Source organism: Typopeltis vanoorti, chromosome 7, assembly GCF_054136105.1.
Source record: "Typopeltis vanoorti isolate ZY-2024b chromosome 7, IOZ_Tvanoo_1.0, whole genome shotgun sequence".
NCBI lineage: Eukaryota > Metazoa > Arthropoda > Arachnida > Uropygi > Thelyphonidae > Typopeltis > Typopeltis vanoorti.
This window is the reverse complement of record NC_143555.1, coordinates 68,220,087-68,247,443: the sequence shown is the minus strand read 5'-3', so window position 1 is coordinate 68,247,443 and position 27,357 is coordinate 68,220,087. Positions and strand designations below refer to the sequence as shown.

Here is a 27,357-nt window from a genome sequence, read left to right as displayed (position 1 = left end):
ATAATTGAGGCTATAATAATAAATAATATCCTGGATTTAGGGATCAGGCAAATATGAATGTTAAAATAGCATTCTTTAATCAATTTCCTTATCTCTTGAAAGTTAAGGAAAATATCAACCATGTTTCCATAAATTAAGGAACAAAGTAAAATCATAATAACTCGGGAACTGTATGATGAATTTTTATGCAATCCAATGGAAAGCAGTATGATATGACATGTGAAAGAAACACCCACAAAATTGCAAATAGTTTAATTCACTAACAAGTGGGTACATGAAGACAATGGTCAAAAACAAGAGGTCAAAATGAGATTGTCACATTCCTCAATAAGGAATGTGCTTACCCCTCACAGCGGTATAGCACTCACAACAATGTTTCATACTGTTTATAATGGTGTCCAGGAGCTTAGTTGTTAATAACAACCATTGCTCCTGCAAAGCTCTCTTAAGTCCCTCAAAGTTTTGGGAAATGGGATTGAAAGTAGCAGAATGTCTTCCTAGAGCATCCCAGACATACTTGATAGGAGTAAGGTCAGGAGACCTGGTTTTCCAATTCATACATGCATTAATATTTTCTTGTAGATATTGGTCCACGGGCTTTGCTTGATGAGGACAAGCATTATTCTGTAGGATAAATGTCTTTCCTATTACTCCTGCATGCAGATGAACACAGGGGTCCAGGACTTTGTCTCTATGACTTGCAGCATTTGTGGTTGTGCTAGGAAGTAAATGAAGGTCATGCATTCCCAAACATTACCTCCAACATAAATGTCCCTTTCATGGATGTTAGAGGGGATGATAACATGTCCCTTGTTCTCTCCACATCATAGCACACCTGATATTTCTTTGTAGAACAAATCAGGACTTGTCTGTAAACAGTTCCAACCCTAATTGTTCTTGGTTCCAGTTGATGTGGAACTTAGTCAATTTCCAATGTTCCCTCCTGTGGCATGGGAATAGGTGCATGCAGACTACCAGTTGCTTAGAATATAGTCCACCTTTGTGAAAACTTCTCCACACAATGGAAGCAGATACCAATGTTCCTGTAGCCCATGTGAGGTCAGATCGTAGCTGAATTGTGATAGCACTCCTGTTTTGACAAGCAGATAATTGGAGATATCAGTCACTCATTGGTTGCAGCCAGTAGCCTTCCTTCACTGTATCTCTGGGATGCTGTTTGTGACTGTTGGAATTGGTTCCACAGTCTGTGAGCCACTGAATAACTCTCATGCAACTATCTGGCTACCTCCACTTGACTTTGGCTTGCCTCTAGTCTTACAGTGGCTTGCCACCTGAAGTCATCAATTAAATAATGTTTTGCACCCATATCCAAGAATTTTGCTATCACAAAATGTCTTGTTGTCACTCTAGTGTGAAATGGAAAACCACTCCAAATTGCCTGCTTTTATTCCATGGCTTATTTGCATATACTGCTAATAGTGTCAGTCCACGGTATACAATAATCACTCAGCATCACATCTTTACATAATGTACTAACTTTCATACCCCACCCAAGTTAGCTTGATTTTTCTCTTTGTTGCTTAATTTATGGAAACCAGCATATTTAAACTATATTATTATGATTATATTATACTTTTAAGTTCACACATTTTTGTTGCACACAGTTCTTTATTTTTTATTTTGCATATGAAACTACTAGTGCAAAGAATGACTTCTTTTAAAGTAAAGATTTTCTTAATTGTGCATAACAAATATATTGAACAGGCTTGTAATTCTTTAGAATATGCTTTTTTTTATTTTTTATAATAAGTTTCTTTGCATACTAATGCATTTCTATGTTTGATTCAGTGTTTCAATAGGATAATTTATTATTTGTAATTTGTGTTAACTTGCAAATCCAAGTTGCAATAAGGACTTCCATAATGTTAAATCGACAAACCTAGAATCTCCTCTTTTTCATATACTCCCTCAAAATTTCTTTGTTTGTTGTCTCTATCAATTTTTTTGACACAGACAACAAATGATAACCACCCTAGCCATTTTCATTCTTTCTCTTAAGAGATTGATTTTATGCAGTCCACATACCCAAGCAGTGAAATCATTTTCCTTGGGAATGTCAGTGTCCTCAAATAAAATTGGCTGCACTTCTCTATTTCCAGTCTGATCAAGACTGAAAATAATGCCAAGATATTTGCTCTTAGCATGATCTAACACAAATTGTCCATTTATCACCGGAATGCTAGATAGTCTTCACCGTTCTCTAAAATCCTTGGACCTCTTCTTACTTCTCTCTTTCCAGGTAAGTTCCATCTGAGTTTACTCACACATGGTATTGAGGTGCTGTAAGATTGTGACCTTTCGTTTGTAGGTCTGGTATAAAACAAAATAATTTTTTTTTTATTGTGGATGAGACCTTCCATCCATGAAATTATTTTATTTTTATTTATTTTTTGTATTTCTTATGTTGTACTTAGTCTGGAAAACCCTGCTCTAGAGATCAAACATGGAACTTTTTCAAGCTACTTAGGACTTCCACTAAGCTGGACACTGGTCTCACACTACGTAGTGAACTTCATCTCCCACCTTATAGACAATCACAAACATCCGTAGTGGGATTTGAACCTGTTGGTTGGAGAGTGGGCATGTTAATCACTTGGCAAACCAGGTTGACATTTTTATTTATTTTTTGCATAATCAAGAAACCCTGCACTAGAGACTAAACATGAACTTTTTCAACCCCTGCAGACCTCCAGTAAGTTTGGTGGTGATATCATGCTGTGTGATATATGCTGTGAATGTTAGCCAGCTCTAGGTAACTGACCATAACTCACTTTGTTCTCTTAGACGGAACAGCTTTCACCCAGTCATTCTCAGTCTCTTCTCACTCGTGTATCCTTTGGGCACTACAATGGCCAATGAGATGACCGCTAAGATTTCCACGATTTCTACTCCTTTCCAAAGTGTAGTTACTGTTTCTGTTCTCTTGCTTCAAATGTTCTCACCAAATAACTGAAATAATTCTTTCCGGAATGAAGGCTTTCACCCATAATTCTACTCAACCCCCCAACCATTCCACAGCCCTTTGTTCTCCAATATTTGGCTCAAGACAAGTTCAGCTTTACAAGCAGCAGTAAAGTCTTCTGGTCCCTCACCAAGAGTATGGGATGCAGCTGCTATTCTTCTGTGCCTTTCACCTCACATCCAGATGGTGCTATTGTATCATCGCTCACATATAAAGCTAATTTCCTAGCATCAGTCTTAGCAGCAATAAATCATCAAGAGATCACTTCCTTCTTCATCAAGAACATTACTCATATGTCTCTATTCTTTCACCACAAAGACATCAGAAGAATTCTTGAACAGCTTGGATACTACAAGTCCCCTGGTCCTGATGGTATTCCCCATCCCCACCTCACAACACACATACTTGTCAATTTCCAGTGGTGTACCACTATATTTAATTCAGGATATTAGATGTACCAGTAAGCAAATTTATTCTGGAAAAGCGTGATTTGTTGGTCCCAGGGGCAAAATAAGCATTTCTCTACAATACTAGTGATTTATTTAGTTATTTATTATTTTATTCAGATATTTATTGGAGAAACAGATACTCTTTGAATATCTATTCAATGGATTGTTCTGTAAAATGTGTAATTTTTAAAAATTAAAATAATAATGAGTGAATACATAAACAAATTTTTACAAACACATATTCCTGATAATGCTACTCCAGTTCTCAAATAAACTTAGTCAGTAGAATCTATAAATGTAACATTTTTAATTACAGAACTTACATTCTTGTTTCAGTGTGAAGGTTGTTCTTGTTTAGCTAAACACAGCTTCTTAATGTCTCGTTTCAATTGACTTAATTTGAGTCTTAAATCGGGTTCAACATTTAACTTATTCCTGTACTTGTTTTTGATATAAATGAGAGAAGAAAACCCACATTCACAAAGGTAAGTAGTTGCAAACACCAACAGAAATTTTACAGCCTTTTTTGAGATCATTTGATATTCATTTCTTCTTGCCAACCAGAAGTCTGTTAAATCCATCCTCTTGATCGTTTGCCTGAGACTTCCGTCGCAGGAGAGCTCGATTGGTTCATCTTTCTCGGAAGGAGTTAATGTTTCTGGTAAGGTATCATCAATGAAAAACGGCTCTCTAATCCAAAATTCTGAAGCCAGGTTTTCAGGGAAGTATTCCTTGAAATCTGTGTGATTAGACTCCCAAGATACGTCTTTATATTCACTGCCAGTTCACTATGAAGAAGAATTTCATTCTCAGTTAAGAAAGCATCTGACAGTGGAAAGGAGCATGTGTTTCCAGTATTAATGTCTTTAATGATGAAGCCAAGTTTTTTCTTAAGAGCCGCAGTTTTAATCTGTACCAAGAATAAGGTAGTACGTGCACCCTGCAAGCTCGTGTTCAGCTTGTTGAGGTGGCAAAATAAATCTGCCAAGTAAGCCAAGCAGGCAAGCCACAGTTCATCAGTGAAATAATTCAAATCTGAGTTTGAGGATTTGTCAGAGAGAAAAAATTGCACTTCTGAACGAAGTTCAAACAGGCGGCTCAATACATCTCCCCTCGACAGCCACCTAACTTCGATCTGAAGTAAAAGAGAATCATGTTCAGCACCCATTTCATTGCACAAAATGGAAACTAGTCGTGAATTCATAGTTCTGGACTTAATGAAGTTAACAATTCTCACACTTTCATTCAAAACTGTCTTCAGAACAACAGGCATATTTAAGTTTAAGGGAGATGGTAAATCCCGTATTATTCTACAGCCAGGTACGAAACTGATCGAAATCCTAGAGTTTCATGCCGAAAAAACTGTCGGCGAGCCCAAGTGTAAGTAATCACTTGGGTAGTACAACACCGGGGCAACTCGGAGCAAAGGTGGAGCTAGTTCCATCACTATCCCATAATGTAAAACGCAGCTCCTAGGAGATGTTTTACTGTTTTACATTATGAGAAGAGTTCACTACCCAGACTGGTTTCAACCTTTTCTGAGATCTCATCAGTGAGTAGGTAGACCTGGAATATCAAGGTTTTAAGTGAACCGAACTTACACATACCTCTACTAACGAATTGCTAAACTGGTGTACTTATATATTGTCATTACTACAATAACAAACCAAGGGCTATTTTACCGGCAACATAAGTTTAAGGGAGATGGTAAATCCCGTATTATTCTACAGCCGGGTACAAAACTCTGATCGAAATCCATCAAAATCCTAGAGTTTCATGCCGAAAAAACTATCGCTGACCCCAAGTGTAAGTAATCGCTTGGGTAGTGCAACTCGGAGCAAAGGTGTAGCAAGATCCGTCACTATCCTTAATATTCTCTCATAATGTAAAATGCAGCTCCTAGGAGATGTATTACTGTTTTACATTATGAGAAGAGGTCACTACCCGGACCGGTTTCAACCCTTTTTGAGGTCTCATCAAAAAGAAGGATAGTGACTTCATCTCATAATGTAAAACAGTAATACATCTCCTAGGAGCTGCATTTTACATTATGAGAGAATATTAAGGATAGTGACGAAGCTTGCTCCACCTTTGCTCCGAGTTACCCTGGTGTTGTACTACCTAAGTGATTACTTACACTTGGGCTTGCCAATAGTTTTTTTCGGCATGAAACTCTAGGATTTCAATCCGAGTTTCGTACCCGGCTGTAGAATAATACGGGATTTGCCATCTCCCTTAAACTTATGTAAATATTATGAGAGAATATTAAGGATAGTGACGGAGCTTGTTCCACCTTTGCTCCGAGTTGCCCTGGTGTTGTACTACCCAAGTGATTACTTACACTTGCACTCGCCGATAGTTTTTTCGGCATGAAACTCTAGGATTTCGATCCGAGTTTTGTACCCAGCTGTAGAATAATACGGGATTTACCATCTCCCTTAAACTTAAATTATGTCGCTGGTAAAATAGCCTTTTGGCTTGTTATCATAACAGGCATATTTCTTGCGGCTAAAGCCTCACAATGAATACTACAATGTACAAATTTTGCTTGTCGAGCTACTTCTTTAATTTTTGCAACAACGCCACTGTGTTTCCCAATCATTGCACATACTCCATCAGAACAAACACCAACACATTTATTCCATTCTATATCATTCATTTTCATAAATTGATCTAATTTTGAAAATATTTCATTTGAGGTTGTTCGAGCAGGGAGTGGTTCACAAAACAAGAATTCTTCCTTCCCTGTTTTCCCATCTATAAATATAATATATACATAAGAAGATGAGCCATGCTAGTAATGTCAGTAGTTTCATCCAACTGTATGGGAAAATATTTACTAGCCTGAACTTTTTCTGTTAACTGCTCCTTAACATTTGAAGACAAATCTGAAATTCTTCGTGATTCGGTGTCATTGGATAATGGAATCATTTCAAGTTGTTTTTCTGCCTTTTTGCCAAAAAATTATTATAACCATATCTGTAGCTGCTGGTAATATTAATGAAGTTAGTGGCTTCTGACAGAGAAGAATTGTTTCCCCTGTTTACACTCATTTCTCCCTTCAATCTTTTTGAGGACCCCTTTGTTAGCCACTTATTCATGTTCTGGTTTCTATCCTCTGGCACAAACTACATATAAATATGACAATTTCACAAATAAAATCTCGCATTCAATGACAATAATCTAACACCACTACTTTCTTAACTGCAGCTCGCAGCTAAACAAACGACAACAGACAAACTGTTTCCCATTGTTGTCCGATCAAATATATTCAAGTTACTTTCTGTCATTGTCATTTGATTAATACATATTAAATTCAAATTGAACTTCCATATTATTTTTATATATTATTATACAAAAGTTTTTAATGATAATGTAAAATCTAATTGTTTTCATTTAGTTGCACGAAATAGTTTAAGTAGAACTGTTAAATATTTGTGCATACATTTTTAATTCTCAACTCATGTTGCAAGTAAAAAAAATATGTTAATTTACCCTTTTATTTTATACTCTGTTTTTGTACCACCAGTGACATGCATACCATAGGTTGAGAATCCCTGGCCTATACTATATTTTTTTCACAATCTTTCATACTCACTTGCTATTTATCTTATAGAAGAGAAGCAAGCCTATATTCATTTCATTCCAAAAAATGGGATGAAATTGAGTGAAGAAACACGTCTTACCAAGCTATCATGTTATGCCCTTCGTTCAACTTTTTGCGAATGAGCTTACCAGTTTTTTCCTCTGGGTATTCACTACATGTTGTTGTTGTAATGATTGATATCTTCCTTTCTTCACATTTCCTCATCAGTGCTGGAATACTCTGTAATTTTACTCCTGCTCTTTCTCCTATACATAAATGACAACCTCTCACCAACTTTAAATCCTGTCCATGGTTTTTCTGATGACAGTATGCGTCATTCTTATTTTTCCTTGGGCAAACCTTGGTGTGCAAGCATCCCAAGTAACAATATCTTCCATAAGCAGTACTTTTCCATTGTATAACTTTTATTTATTATTATTATTATGTGACACCTCCAGGGAGTCCAAAGACTCCCTATAGGAGTTGCCAAATGGTGCACCACCGGCCTGGCTCCCACTGAGGAGACCTCAATAAAGGTCGAAACTAGTCTGGGTAGTGGCCCTTCCCTTAATGCATAACATTATACATATCTGCAAGGAGATGTGTTTTGCATTATGGGAGATACTGAGATAAGAGTGGTGTTAGCTTGCTCCACCTTTGCAACGAGTTGCCTGGTGTTGTACTACCTTACCCCAGTCCTGAAGATACTTTCAGGTGCAAATTTTGTTTGCTCACACTTGGATAAAGGATTAAACTAAATTTATTATAGTCTAACTAAGTGAAAAATAAACTTTCAACATCTTTCTCTAAATCCAGAGTAATTTAATAAAAAGGTGGCACACCGTTTGGCAACTCCTATAGATAGAGATGACCTTGCTAATTCTTCTGCCTGGTATCTCCACTTGGGCCTGGCTCCCACTGAGGAGACCTCAATAAAGGTCGAAACTAGTCTGGATAGTGGCCCTTCTCTTAATGCATAACATTATACACATCTGCAAGGAGATGTGTTTTGCATTATGGGAGATACTGAGATAGGAGTGATGTTAGCTTGCTCCACCTTTGCAACGAGTTGCCCGGTGTTGTACTACCTTACCCCAGTCCTGAAGATACTTTCAGGCACAAACTTTGTTTGCTCACACTTGGATAAAGGATTAAACTAAATTTATTATATTCTTTGTTTTTGAGTTTTTCAATTCAAAACCTCTTCCTATTGTGCACTGTTTGTTTATTTTAAAATATTTTTACTTTTATGGTAGCTGTTAGGAAAAAGTGATCTGAATATGCTTGACTCCTCTTTTAACTCTGACATCCAGGAGTGATTTCCTCCAATTCCTTGTTATAAGTACATGGTCTGATGCTTCACATCAGACCATGTACTTATAACAAGGAATTCACTTCTGGTGAATTCCTTGATGGATCACTTCTGGTGCTATCCATATCCACTTATGTATTTTTTATGTTGGAAGACACTCCCTCCTGTTACAAGCTGATTGAACATACTAACTAAAGTCTATAAGTTACTCTCCATTTTCATTTATATCTCCTTCTGCATGTTTTCCCATAACAGTTTCTTTATTTGTATTATCATTTCCAACCTTAGCATTAAAGTCTCCAATTATAAGTTGCATATATTTTTTATTTGTTGTTTCTATACTTCTCTGTAGAATGTTATAAAAATTATCCTTTTCTTCCTGGATTGCATCATTTGTTGGTGCATATATAGCAATTATTGTGATGTTCTGCTTGCTGGCTTTAAATCTAGCATTTAGTATTCTTTCAGATTGGGTTCCATTCCATTAGTGCATCATGAGCTTTCTTTGTCATCATTATTGCAACTCCCTGTGTGTGGTCATTTGTATTTTGGTTCCCAGAGTAGATTAAGTAGTGACCAGAGTTTAATTTGATTTTTCCAGTTCCTCTTCATCTTGTTTCGCTTAATCCCATTATTTTTAATCTGTATTTTTGTAGAACTTTCGAGACTTGGTATGTCTTCCCAGTTTCAAACATAGTTCTAACATTCCAACATCCCAGTCTAAGCTTGTCTTTTGGTAAGGTGTCTGTCACTTTCTTCTGCACCTCTGCTTCCCCAGAAGGGCTTTCACAGAGGTGCTTCATGTTTGTGGCAATTCGTGTTCTATTTTCTTCATCCGGTATCACATTTTGGAAGGTTTCAGTTTGCATAGCAAAATTTTTTTTCTTTTCTGAGACCGGGTTGCTAGCCCTGTGCTCAGCCCTTCCCATTTATCCGGGCTTGGGACCAGCATGCCAAGTTTTCACTAAGCATGGCTGGGTTATTGTGGGAATTATCTAGCATGAATACAATCTGGAGTACACGTATCGATCAGTATATGTAGTAAAAAAAAAAAATGCCATTAGAAACCCAAAGTGTGAAAAGGCAGCTGGAGTAAATGATATTCAACTTAAAACGAGGCAATATCATGGTATTAAAGTTTTGCAGTGGCTGCACTGCATAATCAAGAAGGTTTGACTAGCTCTCTTTTCATGCCATTTTAGAAAAAGGAAACAGAACATGAGAATTTTAGAGCAATATCCTTATTGAGTATTCCAGGACAGCTTTATGCAAGTGTACTCTGGAAAAGGCCAAGACAAATTGGTGAAGAAAACAAGGATTTAGGCCAAAAAGTTGCTAGGTCTAGATTGTTACCTTGAGCTAGCATTCCAGAAATCATAATAGTAATTATGATGATTTCTGGATTATAATAAGAATAATGTATCAAGGAAAAGGTGTTCAGAACACTAAATGCATGGTATAAATGAAATCCTGTACAGAGCAATACATAATTTATACTATAGTAAGTTGTAAATCACCATTTGGAATTGAAAGGTGCATACAGGAAGGAAGGTTTGGTGTTAAATACATTTGAAGAAGATCATATGTTTATGATCTTCTTCTTCAAATGTAATCCCTCCCCAGAAGGAGGTTGGCAACCATGTCACGGAACCTTTTTCTTTCTTTTGCTGCTCTGGAACATTTATGGTAATTCAAGCCAGTCCAGTCCTTAATGTCTTCAAACCATATTCTCCTGGGTCTACCTCTCCCTCTTTTTCATCCAGTTTCCCTTCTAATATCAATTTCTGAATGTTAGATGTCCAAAATATTTAAGTTTTCATTCTTTAATTATTGTCATTAATGTTCTTTTCATTTTTACTTTCTTTAAAACATCTTCGTTTTTTATTTTCTCTGTCCATGGTATCTTCAACATTCTTTTGATGGTCTATATTTCGAAAGCTTCTAATTTTTTCTCTGCTTCTTTATGATCTACATGGACCATATCATTAAAGAAAATAGTCTTTAAACTGATATTCAAATAGAAGATATTAAGCATAGTTCTTTACCCTACTCTATACAAATTAGGTTATCCCTTTAAAAGAAATGTGCTACAATACGCTTGAAGACTTTGGCTGAAGACTAATTGCTTTGAAAGAAACTCAGTAAAAAAAAGTCTGCAATTATGAAAATAAGTAAGAAAATAACAAGTATATTTTCAGTAGTGAACCAATGTCAGGTTACACATTTTTTTGTTATTCAGGTACAATTTTTAGTCAAGATGGCAAAATTAAATATGATAATAGTTAATATAATGAGTAAGGTTGGTTAAATCAGTCTTTGGGCTAATTTTAATTTGCACAGTAATTTAAAAAATAATATTTATTAAATCACTGAGAACTACAGATATGGAATCCCTGAGGGAAATTAGAGTAAACAGATGCACTAATGCCAGAAACATATTATTTGGGACCTGTCCCCCCCCCCCCCCCATGGAGTCACAAGACTTATTGTGAGCAGCCCATTCTAGACAACACAGTCTATCATACCACTCCTTGAACTCATTCACCATTTGTGCTCTCACTACTGTATTAGGCAATGCATTTCACTGTTCTGCCACCCTCCATGCAAAGAAACCATTCCTTGCCCTCTTGCTCATGATTTCTTTTTGCAGCATTCAGGAATGGCCCCTTTTCCCCTCATTACAAACAAACTCCCCAGTGTCAACCCTGTAATAACTACTACCTTTCAACAGTTTAAATGTCTCAATCATATCACCTCTCCTTCTATCTACCAAACTTAGCAGTTCCACATTCCCTTATTCTGTCCTTATAATTCACATTGTAACCTGATATCATTTTTTTATCTGCCTCTGTGCTCTTTCCAAGGTTAATTTATCCCCTTCAAATCCTGAAGACCAAATCTGAACACATTAGTCCAGGTGTGGTCTGATCGGGGCTTTATACAATGGAATCACAACTCTTCTGTCTCTGCTGGTCAGCATCCTTCTCAATATTGCAGCAGTCCTTTGGGCTACCTTCACCATTTTTGCAGTATGTCCCCAAAAATTCACGTTTCTATCAATCATCACTCCAAAATCCCTAGGCCCCCCCCCCCCACACACTTTCTCCTGTATAGTTTCTCCAACAAAGTATTCAGCCTACATTTATGTATCCCAAATTTCAAGACTTGACTACATTTATTTGAATTAAACTGTAATCCCATTCATTCATTTTGCCCATCTGTCTGGCTTATTCAAATACTCCTGAAGGGCTTATTCAAATAATAACCTTTCCCAACTTCACATCATCTGCAAACAACTGAATATCTCCCTGCGATCCATTGACAATGTCATTCATATAAAGTTTAAATAATACAGGTCTCTGTGGGACCCTACTTGTAACCTTTTGCTTCCTTGATACTGCTCCCTCATACACAACTCTGGTGGAAATTGACTGCCTGATGGATATCAATCTAATTCACTAACCTGGCATCTAAATCCATGTGCTGTAACTTAAACATCAGTTTATTATGTGTCACCTTATCAAATGCCTTTGTAAAATTTAAAAAAAAAAAAGACAGCATATGCCTTTCCCTTATCAACTGCTCTCAATACTTTATTATAAAAGGCAATCAGATTACTAAAACACTAGTGGCCTTTAAAGAATCCATCCATGCTGACATTCACAGATAACATTACTCCCATCTGCCCAATACTCTTTATGATCTCTCATTAATTTGTCCAAAATCTTAACTACTGATGAAATACAAACTGGTATATAGTTTGACTTTTCCATTCTACTGTCACCCTTATGCAATGGCACTGTCTTACCCTCCTTTCACTCCTCAGGCACTTTTCCCATAGACAGACTCAATGAAAAGCCAAGTCAATGGAGCTGTCAGTTCTTCCGTCCATTTCCTCAAAACCCATGGCAAAATCTCATCCGGTTCCATTGCTTTAACATTCAGAGTACTCAGTATATTTGAACCACATTCTCCTCTTGTACTTCTAAACCCATCGCACCCCTCTAGTATTAAAACCTACTTCTCCAGAATGAAATACCCCAGTAAAGCGTTCATTAAACAACTTTACTATGTCCTCTGTGTCATTCTTCCATTCCTTCTCCTACTGTCCACATAAAAGAATTCCTTAGGATTTTTCTTTGGGTTTTGGGGCCAGTCTCTTCTCGTATTGAAGTTTTGCTTTCGTACCATACTGGTCACTCTCCTGGTTTGAGTCTTATATTCTTCATGTATCTGCTCTCCACTCCTCTCCTTGACTTTTTTTTTTCACCTGCAGTTTCCATTTGATATTGTGCATCATCCATTTGATGCGAAATGGATGATGCACAATATCATCATCCATGCGAAATGGATGATGATATTGTGCATCATCCATTTCGCATCAAATTGTGTTCTCTTCTTCATTTTGAAAATGAAGATATCAGAAAAGAAAACTTGACATTATTTAAACTTATGTAAGCAGAGCTGCACTGAGTTGGTATAGTCGATTAAACAGAATGGTAAGTGAAAGATTAGCAAAGCTTGGAATTTTCGACCAAATATCAGGACAAAAAGACTTGGAAGAATTTTAAACTGTAGTCTGGTTGTTGCACTTGGAGTGGTTTAAAAGATCGATTTGAAAAGAAGTTGATTAGAAACTAGACATGAATTTTATCATTATAGCACTTCTAGGAAGTCCAAGGATTCGTTGAGAGGAGAGTCATTTTAATCACATATGCCTAAATGCCTATAATATCTTTATTTGAATATATTAACTAAGAACACACACACATCCACCAATAGTAGCCTATTCTACACACTCACCACATGCCATGAGAAGAACCTGGATCTCACTTACTTCCTGACCATACTGTTATCTTCTAGGGATGACCTCAAGGTTCCCATCTGCCATATGCTGCAAAATCTCATTTGTATCCAGATCCCCTTACTAACTTTTATGCTTCTGTCATATCTTTTCTTTTTATTCCTCAAAGTAACCATATGCCTTCTATCCTGGTCTTATATGCAATTCCATAGGCCACTTATCATCTTATCTTGGTTACCTACTGCTGGATCTTTTCAATAGTTCCATGAATTTTCATCAAAAACAGTTAATTGAAAGACAGTTTACTGATGGCAATTCATCAAACAACAGTTCATTGAAAAAATAATTCCTTAAATAAACAATTCATTGCAAAAAAGTAGCTGATTGAAAAACAATTCACTGATTATTTTATAAATTCCTTCATAATTCATTGAAAGAGTAATTCTCTTAAGAAATATTGTTTAAAGTATTCAGTAATTCAGTAATTACCTTGTCTGCATCTTGGGTAATTCAGTAATTACCCAAGATGCAGACAACCTAAGTAGGTGGTCATCGAGACATAATAATTTTGTTGTATTTTACAACATTATTCTGTAAGCTTACTTGCTACTTCATTGTGTAGATGGTGATTTATCTGTAGACAAAAAATTTTGTCCTACCTAATTTTTTCACACCAAAAATGGCCAAATGAAAATCAAAACTGATAATTTTTGATATAGATCTTAACTTAAAAATGTTGTTAAATGTTATATTAATATCATTTTGAAACTTCTTTCCCAAAATTCTCCAATAAAAGCGAGTCAGTTGTAACTAAAACTGAATTGCACAGGTAACTTCAAGCGTGTTTCCTAAATCACGAAGTTTATCAGATTCCATTAAATCAAGAGTTATTACAATATATAATTTCGACATGCTGTTCCTTTGTGGCACTGAATATAATTGAACTGAAAATTTATTATTATTACATGACACCTCCAGGGAGTCCAAGGACTCATCGAGGGAGGTGATCACCTATTATACAATTCTCTGTCTCCACCAGCTGCAACTACCATCATCACCATCTACACCAATGCCATCTACCGCCCACAACCACCACTATATTTTCACATACAATCACAAACATCAATGCCCACGGCAGGATTCGAACCTGCAGCCTTTTGACTGGAGAGTGGATATGCTAACCACTCGGCTAACCAGGCCGGAAATTTAGTTCGATAAATTTTTGTAAGGATTTTAAATACCAAATCATCTGATTTGGTATTTAAAATCTTAATTATTATTTATAATTAAGATCATAAAATTATTGATCTTAAAATTCATCTCATAATAACTAGTATACAGGTATCACTTAATAATAATTATTATTATTATTTAATTATGTATCTTTAATTAAGAACTTAAGGGTTCCATGTGATGAGGCATTCAAGCCAATATATTGTTGCTAGTGGACCATCTAGATCGATTATTATTAATGTATTTACACTGCAAATTGCAAATCTTAATATTCTGATGTGTAGGATAAAAAGATGAATTTGTCAAACATGTCCTGATGGTAATCACTCCTAAATTTCAAGGCACTATGTTTTGTACTCAAAAGCGCTTTATCACAATGAATTCTTTTCCATATTAGTTTCTTCCATTAGTTAAATCCAGTTATGGTTAAAGTTTGTTCTTTGTATGGGCATATTGTTGCTTTTATGCTTTATAGTATTTTTGTTTTCATTTATGAATAACTGACTATTTTCTCTTCTGTTCTTTCCTTTTTGCCCCTTATTATATAACTTATTTGTTTTCAAACTCAAGTGACAAAATGAATCTGCAGATTAAATCTACATTGTGTCCCCATGAAATAATTTGCAAAACATCAGGTCATTTCACACCATTACTGAAAAACTAACAAAAAGTATTAAACTGCAAATGCAAATCCCAAGATTCATCGGCACTTTGATTTAAAAAAAATAAAAAATTCTCTCTTGCTCTCTCTCAAAAAAAAAAAAAAAAAAAATCATGGATCAAAATATGAGCTGCATTTTGCCTTTATTCCCTTCACAGCAATTGCCTAGCTGTTAACGGATTAACTGTAACAGAACAACCGTTTGTGTCCAGCAGACTTCAAGTGTACTCTTTTATTTCAAAGTTTCTAAGCACAGGAGGAAAAAAAAACTGGAGGAGGAAAAATGTTATATATTTTTCAAAATGGAATGATTTTATTTATTTCCTTACATATACATACATATAAAGAATATACAGCAATCCCTCGATTAATGCATTCTTTAAAACGGGCGAATTAATTGAAACACACTAATCGACCTTTTTTTTACAAAAGAATTAGGATATGTCTCAGGGCCAAGTTAAAGGAAAACCATGAAGCTGAAAGACAATAAAACCTATACAGAATATAAATTTATTAATCTCTTTCTTAACAAAGAATTGAGTTAACACAGTTTGGCAGGCATTCTGTTTCTTTTTTTCATACAACTGATGGTATGGCTATGTTGCCTCTTCTGCAAATTTTACTGCTTCTCTCTTCATCAGGGTCAGCCTCTAAGCATTGCTGCTTAAAAACTTTGATTGTACAAAAAATATTTTCAAATTGTTTCTGTGAAAAATCTCTTTTGGCTGACTATCCGTGGTTAAATTTTCTTCATATTCTTCAGGATCTTCCCGCTGTGCATCTAAATTTAGCAGGTCAGAATCACTCAATTCCTCAGAATGAGATTTAATTAACTCTGGGACATTATCATTGTCTGTCTCATCAAAACCCAGTTCCTGCCCGATGTTGGCAATTTCCTCAACAACATTATTCATTTCATTTGAAAAGCCTCTAAAATCATTCACACAGTGAGGAAAAATGTGCTTCCTCGCTGTGTGAAAAAATGGCTCGCATATTGCTAGCAGTAATTTCATTCGACTTTGCGACTTAAAGTGATGGAAAAGAAGAAAAATTCCATGCTAGTGCTGGGTGGTTTAAGCATTTCAAAAAGAGAAATAGCCTACAAAATGTTCGAATCACAAGCAAAGCAGCAAGTGCAGATAAGAAGGTGGCTGAAAATTATCCAGAGATTTTTGAAGAAAATTGTGCAAGGGGGGGCTATTGTGACCAACAAATATTTAATGCCGATGAAACCAGTTCTTTTTGGAAGCAAATGCCTTCCAAGACTTTTCTGACCAAATCAGAGAAATCTCATCCTGGTTATATTTACCTATAGGAGTTGCCAACAGGTGTACCACCTTATTATTGAATTACTCTGGATTTAGAGAAAGATGTTGGAAGTTTATTTTTCACTTGGTTAGACAATAATAAATTTAGTTTAATCCTTTATCCAAGTGTATGATGAGAGCTTGGTCCACCTTTGCTCGGAGTTGCCTGGTGTTGCACTACCTTACCTCAGTCCTGAAGATATTTTCAGGTGCAAACTTTGTTTGCTTACACTTGGATAAAGGATTAAACTAAATTTATTATAGTCTAACCAAGTAAAAGATTTCTCCTATTGCTTCTGCCTTAGTATCTCCATTTGGGTCTGCCTCCCACTGACGAGACCTCAATAAAGGTTGAAACTGGTCTGGGTAGTGGCCCTTCCCTTAATGCATAGCAGTATACATGTCTGCAAGGAGATGTACTTTGCATTATGGGAGATATTGAGACAAGGAGTGATGAGCGCTTGGTCCACCTTTGCTTGGAGTTGCCTGGTGTTGCACTACCTTACCTCAGTCCTGAAGATATTTTCAGGTGCAAACTTTTTGCTTACACTTGGATAAAGGATTAAACTAAATGTTCATGTAATGATTTGTAGTTTCAGTGAATTGTGATTTTTCAATTAATTTTGGTTTTCAGTGATTTGTCTTTTTGATGAATTGCTTTTTTGATTAACTGTTGTTTGACAAATTATTTTTGATTAGTTGTTTATTCAATTAATTGCTTTTTTGATGAATTGTCTTTCAGTGAATTTTCTGCATACCATTTTCAATAATTTTCCCACCTCCTTGGAACTAGATAACTTCTGCACACAGTCTACGTGTAGTTTTATACAAAGCATTGTAAAATGGGAAAATAAGGTGTGTGTGTAAAAGTTAGTGTTCTTTTCAACATTTAGCAGTTATCTAATACAGTGTTCACCATTTTAGTGGTGTAGTCCATAAACTTTAAGGAGGCTCTGGCTTCATTCACTACTGGCAGCAAATTCCTATTAACATCTGTCCACAGAATTAGTCTTTTTTTCAGTCAGTGTACAGCATCTCTACAGATATCTCTCTGCATAGCATCATCAGCACATAACTGAATATCACTTCTAGATCAATATCGATATCCCCAATATCATACAAGTTAAATAACAGTGCCCCACTGCAGAACCCTGTGGTACACTACTAGCACTCTCCTTTCCTTCTCTTAGACTTAGCATCTCCATACATCACTTTCTCATTTCTGTCAGTCAGCTACTTTCCAATCTGTTTCAGATGTTTATTTTGTAATACCATCTTTTTGAGTTTGAATAACCTATAATGTAGAATCCTGTCCAATACCTTGGCAGAATCCAGAAGTATCATAGTACATCCATTCCCCTTATCCAACTTAGAACAGGAGTTGACTGGAATAGCAATACCTGCCATTAACAAAACCATGTTATTTCCTCTCTCTCTCTCTATATATATAGAGGATCTATCTGACCACAGCAGCGAAACTGATTAGTCTATAATTTGTTGCATAACTCCTAGCTCTATCTTTGCATAATGGAAAACTGCTCTGCTGTCCTTCCATTCATTAACTCATACACATTGAACTCAAGCTGAACAGTCTGGTCAGCTAATTTCTAATTTTCTTGCATATTCCTTCACCACTAGTGCCACTATGCTATCCAATCCCACTGTAGTATTTAAATCAAGCTCTTGCAAATAGCTCTAATACTTCTGACTCATCTCCCTTTGTTCTTTCATCTTGCTTTCAGCATCCAGACAGCTAATGGATCTGCCTGGAAGGTATACCTTACTAACTTGCTGCTTAATAACTCAACTGTTTCTTCTGTGTCTGACATTTTCCTATTCCTTCTTTTACTTGTTACTTAGTTATAAAATTCTCTTAGATTTACCTTGGCCTGTTTGGCCAACTTTATTTCATTGCCAGTATTATCATCCTCACCATCCCCCATTACTTTCCTAACCTGATCTTTTATATTGCTTGTCTCATCATCATTCTTTTCATCTTCTAATCTTCTCATCCACAACATTCTCTTTTTATGCTCCTGCTTTAAATTGTTATTCATTATTTAACTCCCATATGATTTATTCTCCTAATTCTAAGAATGCAGTCAGATAGCTTCCTTTGAACATTATTTGAATACCTCCAAGACTTTCATATTAAAATTACTTGTCTTAGTCAGTGCTCTCACATTCATTGTCACCTTCCATGTCAGAACTGTATAATCAGTCTTGCCACCTCTGATGTCAAACCTATATTATCAGTTTTGCCACCTCCCATGTCAAAACTGTATGATCAGTCTTGCCAACTGGAGGCATGACAGTCATCTTATTTATACAGATTCTCAGATACTATACAAGATTCGATGTTCTTGTACTGTAAGTACCTTCCATCACATGCTACTTCAGGTAGTTATCCCTTAGTGCAGGGATCGCCAAACTTCTTTGACCGTCGACCCCCCCTTCAAGAGTTTCTTGACTTTTTATCGACCCCCTCTATTTTACTATTACATAATTATGACAGGACAAGCAAAAAAAGATGCTTATGTGAATTTTTAGATTGTTTATTTTATAGTTACAGTGTTTCTCGTATGTATAATATAGTATATTATATGTTTGATTGACTTAACGTCAAAGGGATACGTTTTTGTTTTTGACGTCCTTATTAACATTACATATTTGATAGGAGGGATAAATAATATATAAAATATAAAATTTAATTTAGATAACAAAATAATAATAATACAATCTTCCTATAGGTATATATAGGATGTACCACGGGCGGGAACCACGGACATCCGTTTATTGGTAAATATGTCGTTTTGGCCTACATGATTGGCCTCCGTAACTATTTTCATGACCTTGCTCCATCTTACAGGTCCTATTCATGTCACTGTTCCCACGATTCACTCTTAATTGCGTTGTCATTCAGGATGGAGGTAATCCAAGTTAACCGAATTAAATAATACCCATACAATGATGTCTTATATTTTTCTATCGACCCCTAACAATGTTATTCGATCCCTGGGGGTCGATATCGACCACTTTGGCGACCACTGCCTTAGTGATTCTGTAAATTCTTTTTTCCCTTGTCTTGCATGATTTTCCCTCCTTCAAGTTTATATTCTCCCAATTGAAATCACTTATAATCTGGGTCCAGCAAATTATGCAAAAGCCTCTTTGACATGCAAATAATGTATCGGTTAATGCGTTCTTTAAAACGGGCGCATTAATCAAATATAATAACCTATGGGGAAAAGTATAATTCGTTCCTCAAATTTCTTTTTTAACTCTTAATTTTTTTTTTATCAAAGAATTAGGATATGTCTCAGGGCCTAATTAAAGGGAAACCATGAAGCTTAAAGACAATAAAACATATTCAGAATATCAGTTTATTATTCTGCTTCTTAACAAAGAATTGAGCTAATGTAGTTTGGTAGGCATTCTTTTTCTTTTTTCATACAACAGACTATGGCCCTATTGCTTCTTCTACTCTTCTGTAAATTTTTCTGCTTCTCTCTTCACCAGGGTCAGCCTCTAAGCATTGCTGCTTAAAAACTTCTGTTGCACGAAAAATATTTTTAGTTTGTTTCTGTGAAATCTCTTTGGGCTTGTCAGTGATTAAATTTTCTTCATATTCTTCAGGATCTTCCTGCTGTGCATCTAAATTTATCAGGTTGGAATCATTTAATTTCTCAGAATGAGATTTAACTAACTTAGATTCATTTGAAAAAGCCTCTAAAATCATTTGCACAATGTGGAAGAATGTGCTTCCAAATGGCTTGCATATTGCTATCAGTAATTGCATTCGACTTTATAACCAGGCTGAGATTTCTCTGATTTGGCCAGAAAAGTCTTGGAAGGCATTCGCTTCAAAAAAAAGGCCGGTTTTATCGACATTAAATATTTGTTGGTCATAATAGCCCCTTCTTCCACAATTTTCTTCAAAATCTTTGGATAATTTGCAGCCACCACCTTATCTGCACTTGTATCTTCCCCTGTGATATGAACATTATGTAGGTTATTTCTCTTTTTTGAGATGCTCAAACCACTCAGCAGTAGCATGGAATTCTTCTTTTCCATCATCGATAGCCCTTTCTTTCAAGGTCAGTGCTTAGTGGGATCCGTTTTTGGTTACAATTTTTGATCCATGTAGAAATAAGTCTCTATAATTTAATTATTATAATACTTTGATTTCGAGTGCATGCATGATGAACTTGAAGCAGCCTTACTCCTCTCTCTCTGTATTCTGCAGCTTTGCTTAGAATTGCTCTTATAGTTGATTCACCCATTTTTGTGTTCTTTTCCTATCTTTTCTCTGGACTCGCCTTGTTCATTTTTCTTTATTATTTGAAGTTTTTCTTCCATTGAGATTACTTTTCGAATCATTTTCACACTTCTACTTTTTTGCTCACTAATTCTTTTACTCATGATGAAAGGTTGGGAAAATACTTTAAAATAAAGTATTTTAAAGAGGCACAAGATATGATCAGCAAAATGCTATGTAATTAGCAGACAACATAAATTTTGGCAGTAAATTTGGAATATAATGTACATGGAACTAATGTAGTACTATATGCCATTAAAAAATAACTTTATAAAATGTTTTAAATCAGTAACTAAATTATTTCATCTTGGTGAGTAATTTTTTAAAATAGTTAGCCATAAAAAATGTATAGATAGAAAATTTTTTAAATCTAACATTTATTTTTGCATTTAATAATAGTCAGGACTTGAAAAATGCCTTTGTCTATTTATCCATGACAAGTGAGAATTTTTAGTTGATGAGCTAAAAAAAAAAAAATCAGAAGAGAAGTTTTGGTTTTAATTGTCAGTTTTATTTACATAATGCCAATTCTGTTGTATGTTGTAAATAGTTTTTTTACTTTACTTATTGCATCCTGTTGGAGAATGCTAATCATTACAAAGAGCATAATTGAATACAATCAGTGAGAGGATAGGATATGCATGCATCATTTTATCTCTAGAGAGAGCACTCATTCATACTGTGAGATAATCAGTTAATTGTTGCAACATGGCAACTTAAAAGATACACAACAGAGAGCAGTAATTAACTTATTTATTACCTAGTGATGGAATATGCAGAATATAAAAACCATTAATAGTGAATATTAAAACTTGAAAAGTTGAGAAGAAGTATTTATTTTCCCACAATATTTCATTATATTGATTTCTAACCTAAATGTTTTTCAATCATTTTCCGAGTTGACACTTTATGATAAAACTTTGCTGGTCCTGTTCATCTGACAATGTTTCAGGTATGAGGGATGTCCAGAAAGTAAGTTCCGATGAGCTGTCAGAGAAACAAAAATATACTTACAAAAAAAACTTTGTTGGAAATTAAAGTAGACATCTTTCACTACTTTTCTACATAATTTCCGCCATTGTTCAGGCACTTATCATAATGGGGCACCAAGAGTTGTATACCTTCATCATAGAAGGTTGCCGCCTGTGATGCAAAAACCATGTATTGACTGCTTCTTTGAAGGAAAGATTTCAGATGTTTGAACAGGTGAAAGTCACTTGCCACGAGGTCAGGACTATATGGTGGAGAGTGGAGAGTTGTGAAGGTGGAGAGACGTTGTGTTATGCAAGCTGTGTGTGGGCAGGCATTATCATGAATCAAATCAATGCCCCTGGTAAGCATGCCACATTGTTTATTCTGAATCGCACAACACAGTTTCTTAAGGGTTTGGCAGTACATACATGCATTGATTGTGGAGCTTTGACCCGAGAAGTCTACCAGCAAAATTCCTTGTCTGTCCCAAAACACAGTGTACATGATTTTCCAAATGGAAACCGTTGTCTTCAGTTTCATCTTGACTAGTGATGAGCTGTGCCTCCACTCCATGGACTGTTGTTTGGATTCAAGGGTTGCGTGCGACACCCAAGTCTTGTCCCCGGTGACAAGTTTGCTCAGGAAAGCAAATCCTCATGGTAGTGTGTCAAGAATTCCAATACACTGCCCAGCCAATTCACTTTGTGTTGTTCTGTAAGCAACTTTGGCACCCAGCTTGCACACAATTTCTGATAATTCAGTTTCTCCAACACAATTTCATGAAGACATGAACATGAAACTTCTGATAATTGCAGTGAGAATGACATCATAGTGAATCCCCTATTCTGTTGAATCTTCTCTTCAACTGAATGCACCAAATAGTCAGTCACTAAAGATGGTCGCACACTCCATTCATCATCATGCACACTTGTCCTTCCTTCATTAAAAAATCTTACCCATTTTCATACCATGGAATCACTCATTGCGTGTTCTCCATAAACCTCAATAATTTGCCAATGAATTTCAGCTGCTTTAACATTTCTTGCATTCAAGAAACGGATAACTGACCTAATTTCACATGCGGCAGGTTATTCGATTTTCTTAGACATTATAAACTCATACCAAGAAGTGTATGCACTGCAAGAATATCTGAAAATGGCACCAACACCTTGCTAACGAATCAACAAACTCAGCACACGTGCACCATTGCGATCGCAGCGCTGCAGTGAAAATAGTTAAAAATGGAACTTACTTTTTGGACATTCCTTGTACAATCAGAATCCAAAACTACACTAACATAATTATGTATGTAGCACCTAAGGGTTTTACTTTATTGAGAGTTTTTAGGATACTAAATGTTTTAAACATTTGATTACAAATGATAGAGAAGAAATTGTTTGCTTTTTCCATAAAAGTGAATCACATCAGTGGCAGAAATAAAAGTGTAGCAGAAAATGGTATTATTAATAAAATAATAATAAATGATCTTGTATCACTTATAAAATACATGATTTTTTTCCTTCACAAAATGATAAACTAATACATATGTTGAATTGGATTTAAACGGTATTGATGCAAACACAGATTGATAAGAAAATAACTATTTATTAACTTAAAAGCTAACATTTCGCTGGTATTATATCCAGCATCTTCAGAGCACACAAACAAAGTTTGTTACAAATGCGAGATAACCACAATTCGGTGTAACAGTGGGGCTAGTATAAGTAATTGCAGCGTGCAACACAAGACTAAAGTCCTAATACAGCGCCATCTAAGTTATATGTTTAAAAAAAAAAAAAAAACAGTAGTCCAAAGTTTTAAAAAATATATAGTACTTGAAACTTTTGAAAAATAGTAGTCCAAAGTTTGAAAAAAATAAAATTAAAATAAATAAATTTTAATTTGGTCTTAGGATGACTGTCTCCCAAATCTTTGGTAGATTTATACAGCATACTTGTTAAGGTTTGGAGTATGTTTTAAGGCTTCTGTTGATTCCAGGAACAACCTCTCTGACTTATAGAAGCTTCTGTGCAGTACTTTTGTTTTTTTCCAATTGATCCTGTGTGCTGGGGTATCCAAAGCATGGTCTGCTAGACCTGACTTGCCATAATGAAAGTGCCGGATATATTTTTTGTGTTCGCTGAGGTGGATGTCCACAGTTCTTCCTGTCTGTCCGTAGTAGGCTCAATGACAAGAACAGGGCACTTCATAGACTCCTGAATATGATAAAGGAGTGAATCTTTCCTTAGGTGAATGGATGAGAGTTGCCAATTTCACATAAGGTTTAAATACAGTGTGCAGTTGGTGTTTGTTAAGCATCTAGATATCTTTTCAGATGTGCCTTTAATGTATGGGATGGTGATAGTTTTGTTGTAGTCTTCTGTGGTAGATAGTGGGGGGGGGGATTTCTGGGTAGCATTTAGTAATTTATCTATCTTATGGGGATTATAGCCATTGGTTAGGAAGGTGTGGTGCAGGTGAGAAAGTTCAGCAGTGAGAGCAATGTCATTGGAACAGATTGCTCTAGCTCTATGGGTTAGTGTTTTTAAGATACCATATTGTTGAGAAGGGTGATTGTGTGATTATTTGTGTAAATATTTCCCTGTATGTGGGTTCTCTATAAACCGAAAATGATAAGGAACCTTCTGGAAGACGTGTGATCAGTGTGTCCAGGAAGGGTAGGCAGTCATTGTCTTCTAGTTCCGTTGTGAAGTGGATTTTAGGGTGCTGGCTATTTAGATGCACTAAAAATGTATTCAATGTGTCTGGGCCATGTGGCCAAATAGCAAACGCATCATCAATATTGAAAGTTTATTTTTCACTAGGTTAGACTATAATATATTTAGTTTAATCCTTTATCCCAGTGAGAGCAAACAAAGTTTGTGCCTGAAAATATCTTCAGGACTGAGTAAGATAGTACAACACTATATTCAGTCCTGAAGATATTTTCTGGCGCAAACTTTGTTTGCTCTCACTGGGATAAAGGATTAAACTAAATTTATTATACATCATCAATATAGCGTAGCCAGAGACTAGGTTTGAGAGTGGCTGTGTTGATAGCTAGCTTTTCCAGATGTTCTATGTAGAAGTTGGCTAAGGGAGGAGAAAGGGGGGGGGGAGATCCCATAGCCGTCCCATCTAATTGTTTGTATATTTTCCCTTTCCATTCACTCCTTTATCACATCCAGGAGTCTATGAAGTGCCCTGTTCTTGTCATCAAGCCTACTATGGACAGACAGGAAGAACTGTGGACATCAACCACAAAAAATATATCCGACACTTTCGTTATGGCAAGTCAGGTCTGGCAGACCATGCTTTGGATACCCCAGCATACAGGATCAAAAAAAAAAAAAAAAAGTACTGCAAAGATGCTTTTACAAGTCAGAGAGGTTGTTCTGGAATCAACAGAAGCCTTAAAACATACTCCAAACCTTAACAAGTATGGCTGTATAAATCTACCAAAGATTTGGAAGACAGTCATCCTAAGACCAAATCAAAATTTATTTATTTTAATTTTTTTTTTTTCAAACTTTAGACTACTATTTTTCCAAAGTTTCAAGGACTACTATTTGGACTACTATATTTTTTACAAAACCTTTTTTTTTTTAACTTAGATGGCGCCATATTAGGACTTTAGTCTTGTGTTGCATGCTGCAATTACTTATACTAGCCCGACTGTTATATCGAATTGTGGTTGTCTCGCATTTGTAATGAACTTTGTTTGTGTGCTCTGAAGATGCTGGATATAATACCAACGAAATATTAGCTTTTAAGTTAATAAATAGTTATTTTCTTATCAATCTGTGTTTGCATCAATACCGTTTAAATCCAATTCAACATGTGTGACGAACACATAAGCCTATGCACGCGTTTAAACTAATACATAACTAGTTAACATTTTTGCTTCAACACTGGTAGTTATATGTCACAGCATTAACAGAAGGTTGTAACGTGACCAGATCCAGGAATAAACACATTACTATAATATAATTAGGCAACCGTGGATAGAGTATACCTAGGCTATCACTGACAAGTAAGTTATTTGCCTGACTGGTGAGCCATCACAAAATCAAGCCCTGATGATCATCCTTTTTTTTTTTTTTTTAATATCCATACAATTTATGTTTATTCACGTCACGGACCTCTTCAAATAATCCTGGTCTATAGCAGCCCACAGTTGAGAATTTTATTTCATTAACCTCTATCTTATACCAAAGTCTTGAACTTGTTACTTCTACCACTGGAGATTTCTACTCTGGTTTTAACTGCCAAGCATTAGCAGTACTCTGTTGCCCTGTCAGTGTTATCTGTCCTCCCTGAATACACTGAACCAACTCCCACTAATATTAATAATTTTGGTCTCTTACACTTACCAATTCTAAGAAATCTTCACCTTTATTCCTGAGGCTTCTGGAGTTAGTGGATATTATGCATGAGGACATATCTGATGATTATTCTAGGGGTTTGCATATACATTGGTGCATCATTCACTCACTAATGCCTGTGAGATTTAGACAGTGTAACAGTGACATATCTAGTTGAAAAACTTGTTAAAAATTATTGAATATTTTCAAAATGAAATCAGTTTTCCCATGATTATTATTATTATTTTTTTCATTTGTTGAAATAATTTTAAAAAATGTAAAAACTTGATTTCATTTTAAAAATGTTCATTTTAAACAAACTTTTCAGCTGGATATGGCATTGTTGTATTTTTTTAAATCTGAAAATTACATTGAAAAATAGCATTTTCTTTGAAATAAAATAATAAATAAATTACTTGAATTTCATTTTGAATGTAATTTTTAAATTGGGCTTAGGAAAGTATGGGTTTCTTGATGGGAATTGAATCACTGCTTTTTTTTATTATGTTCTCTTATTTACAATCTGAGTGGTATCTGTATGCACCAGTAATTTTTTTTGCTTCTCTAAAAAAATTTGTAACACTTTTTATGATAAATTTCTATAGGTAATTGGCTAAAGTAAGAAAATGTGTGGAAAAGAAAAATTCAAAAGAAAAAAATAAAATTATAGTTATAAATTTTGCTAGTAGATATTTTTAATGCTCAGACTTTCATTTCTAACAAGAAACATGTTGCATGTTCTTTTCTCTCTCTGTAGTGCTAAAGTAAATAAAGGAATTGGAGTCGAAAATGTTCATTATTTGAATGATGGACTATGGCAGATGAAGCCAGTGAAATGAGCATAGGAAAATAATTAATTAAATGGAGTTGAAAGTGCATTTGCCTTATGTCCAATTTGACTGTTAACAAAATTCTTTTAACTCTTAAGCATTTTGGTAATTTTGTCATAAAAGTTGCTTTATTTGCACTGATTGCTAAATTCCTTTAGGAAGTGATAAACATTCTTGAAAGAAATTTTTGCAGTTCAAGGATTAATTATCAAATACAGGAATGAGAACTTCTTAGATTTGTTACTTGGCCTTTTTATGTCTGTCATTATTGGTTGTTGCTGAGAACTTTTATGTTAAATAAAATGTTCTTAAGAAAAATATTTGTTTATTATTTGCACATAATCACCCTTTTCAGTAATCCATCTTTCTTAAGTATCACCAACTTTTGAAGACATCACAGGAACAACAACTCCAGCCAAATCCTTATAACAATATTTTACTCAAGCAGATATCAATTTTCATTATATTCAAAACATGTATATAAGTATTTCAATCTGAAAGTAAAAGGACAGGAAACCAAAAGAATATCTGTGATATT

The 27,357-nt window shown here is 35.3% G+C and overlaps 1 protein-coding gene across 1 annotated transcript in view; it reads left to right on the top strand.

Moving 5' to 3' along the window:
* Window positions 1–27,137, top strand: part of MCTS1 (malignant T-cell-amplified sequence 1 homolog) — a 111,137-nt gene extending 84,000 nt beyond the window's left edge. The window contains exon 6 of the mRNA XM_090395929.1: window positions 26,747–27,137. Within this exon, the coding sequence (XP_090252055.1) occupies window positions 26,747–26,828 (82 nt within the window). The 3' untranslated portion in view covers window positions 26,829–27,137. The remainder of the gene's footprint in view (window positions 1–26,746) is intronic.
* Window positions 27,138–27,357: the final 220 nt, after the last annotated feature.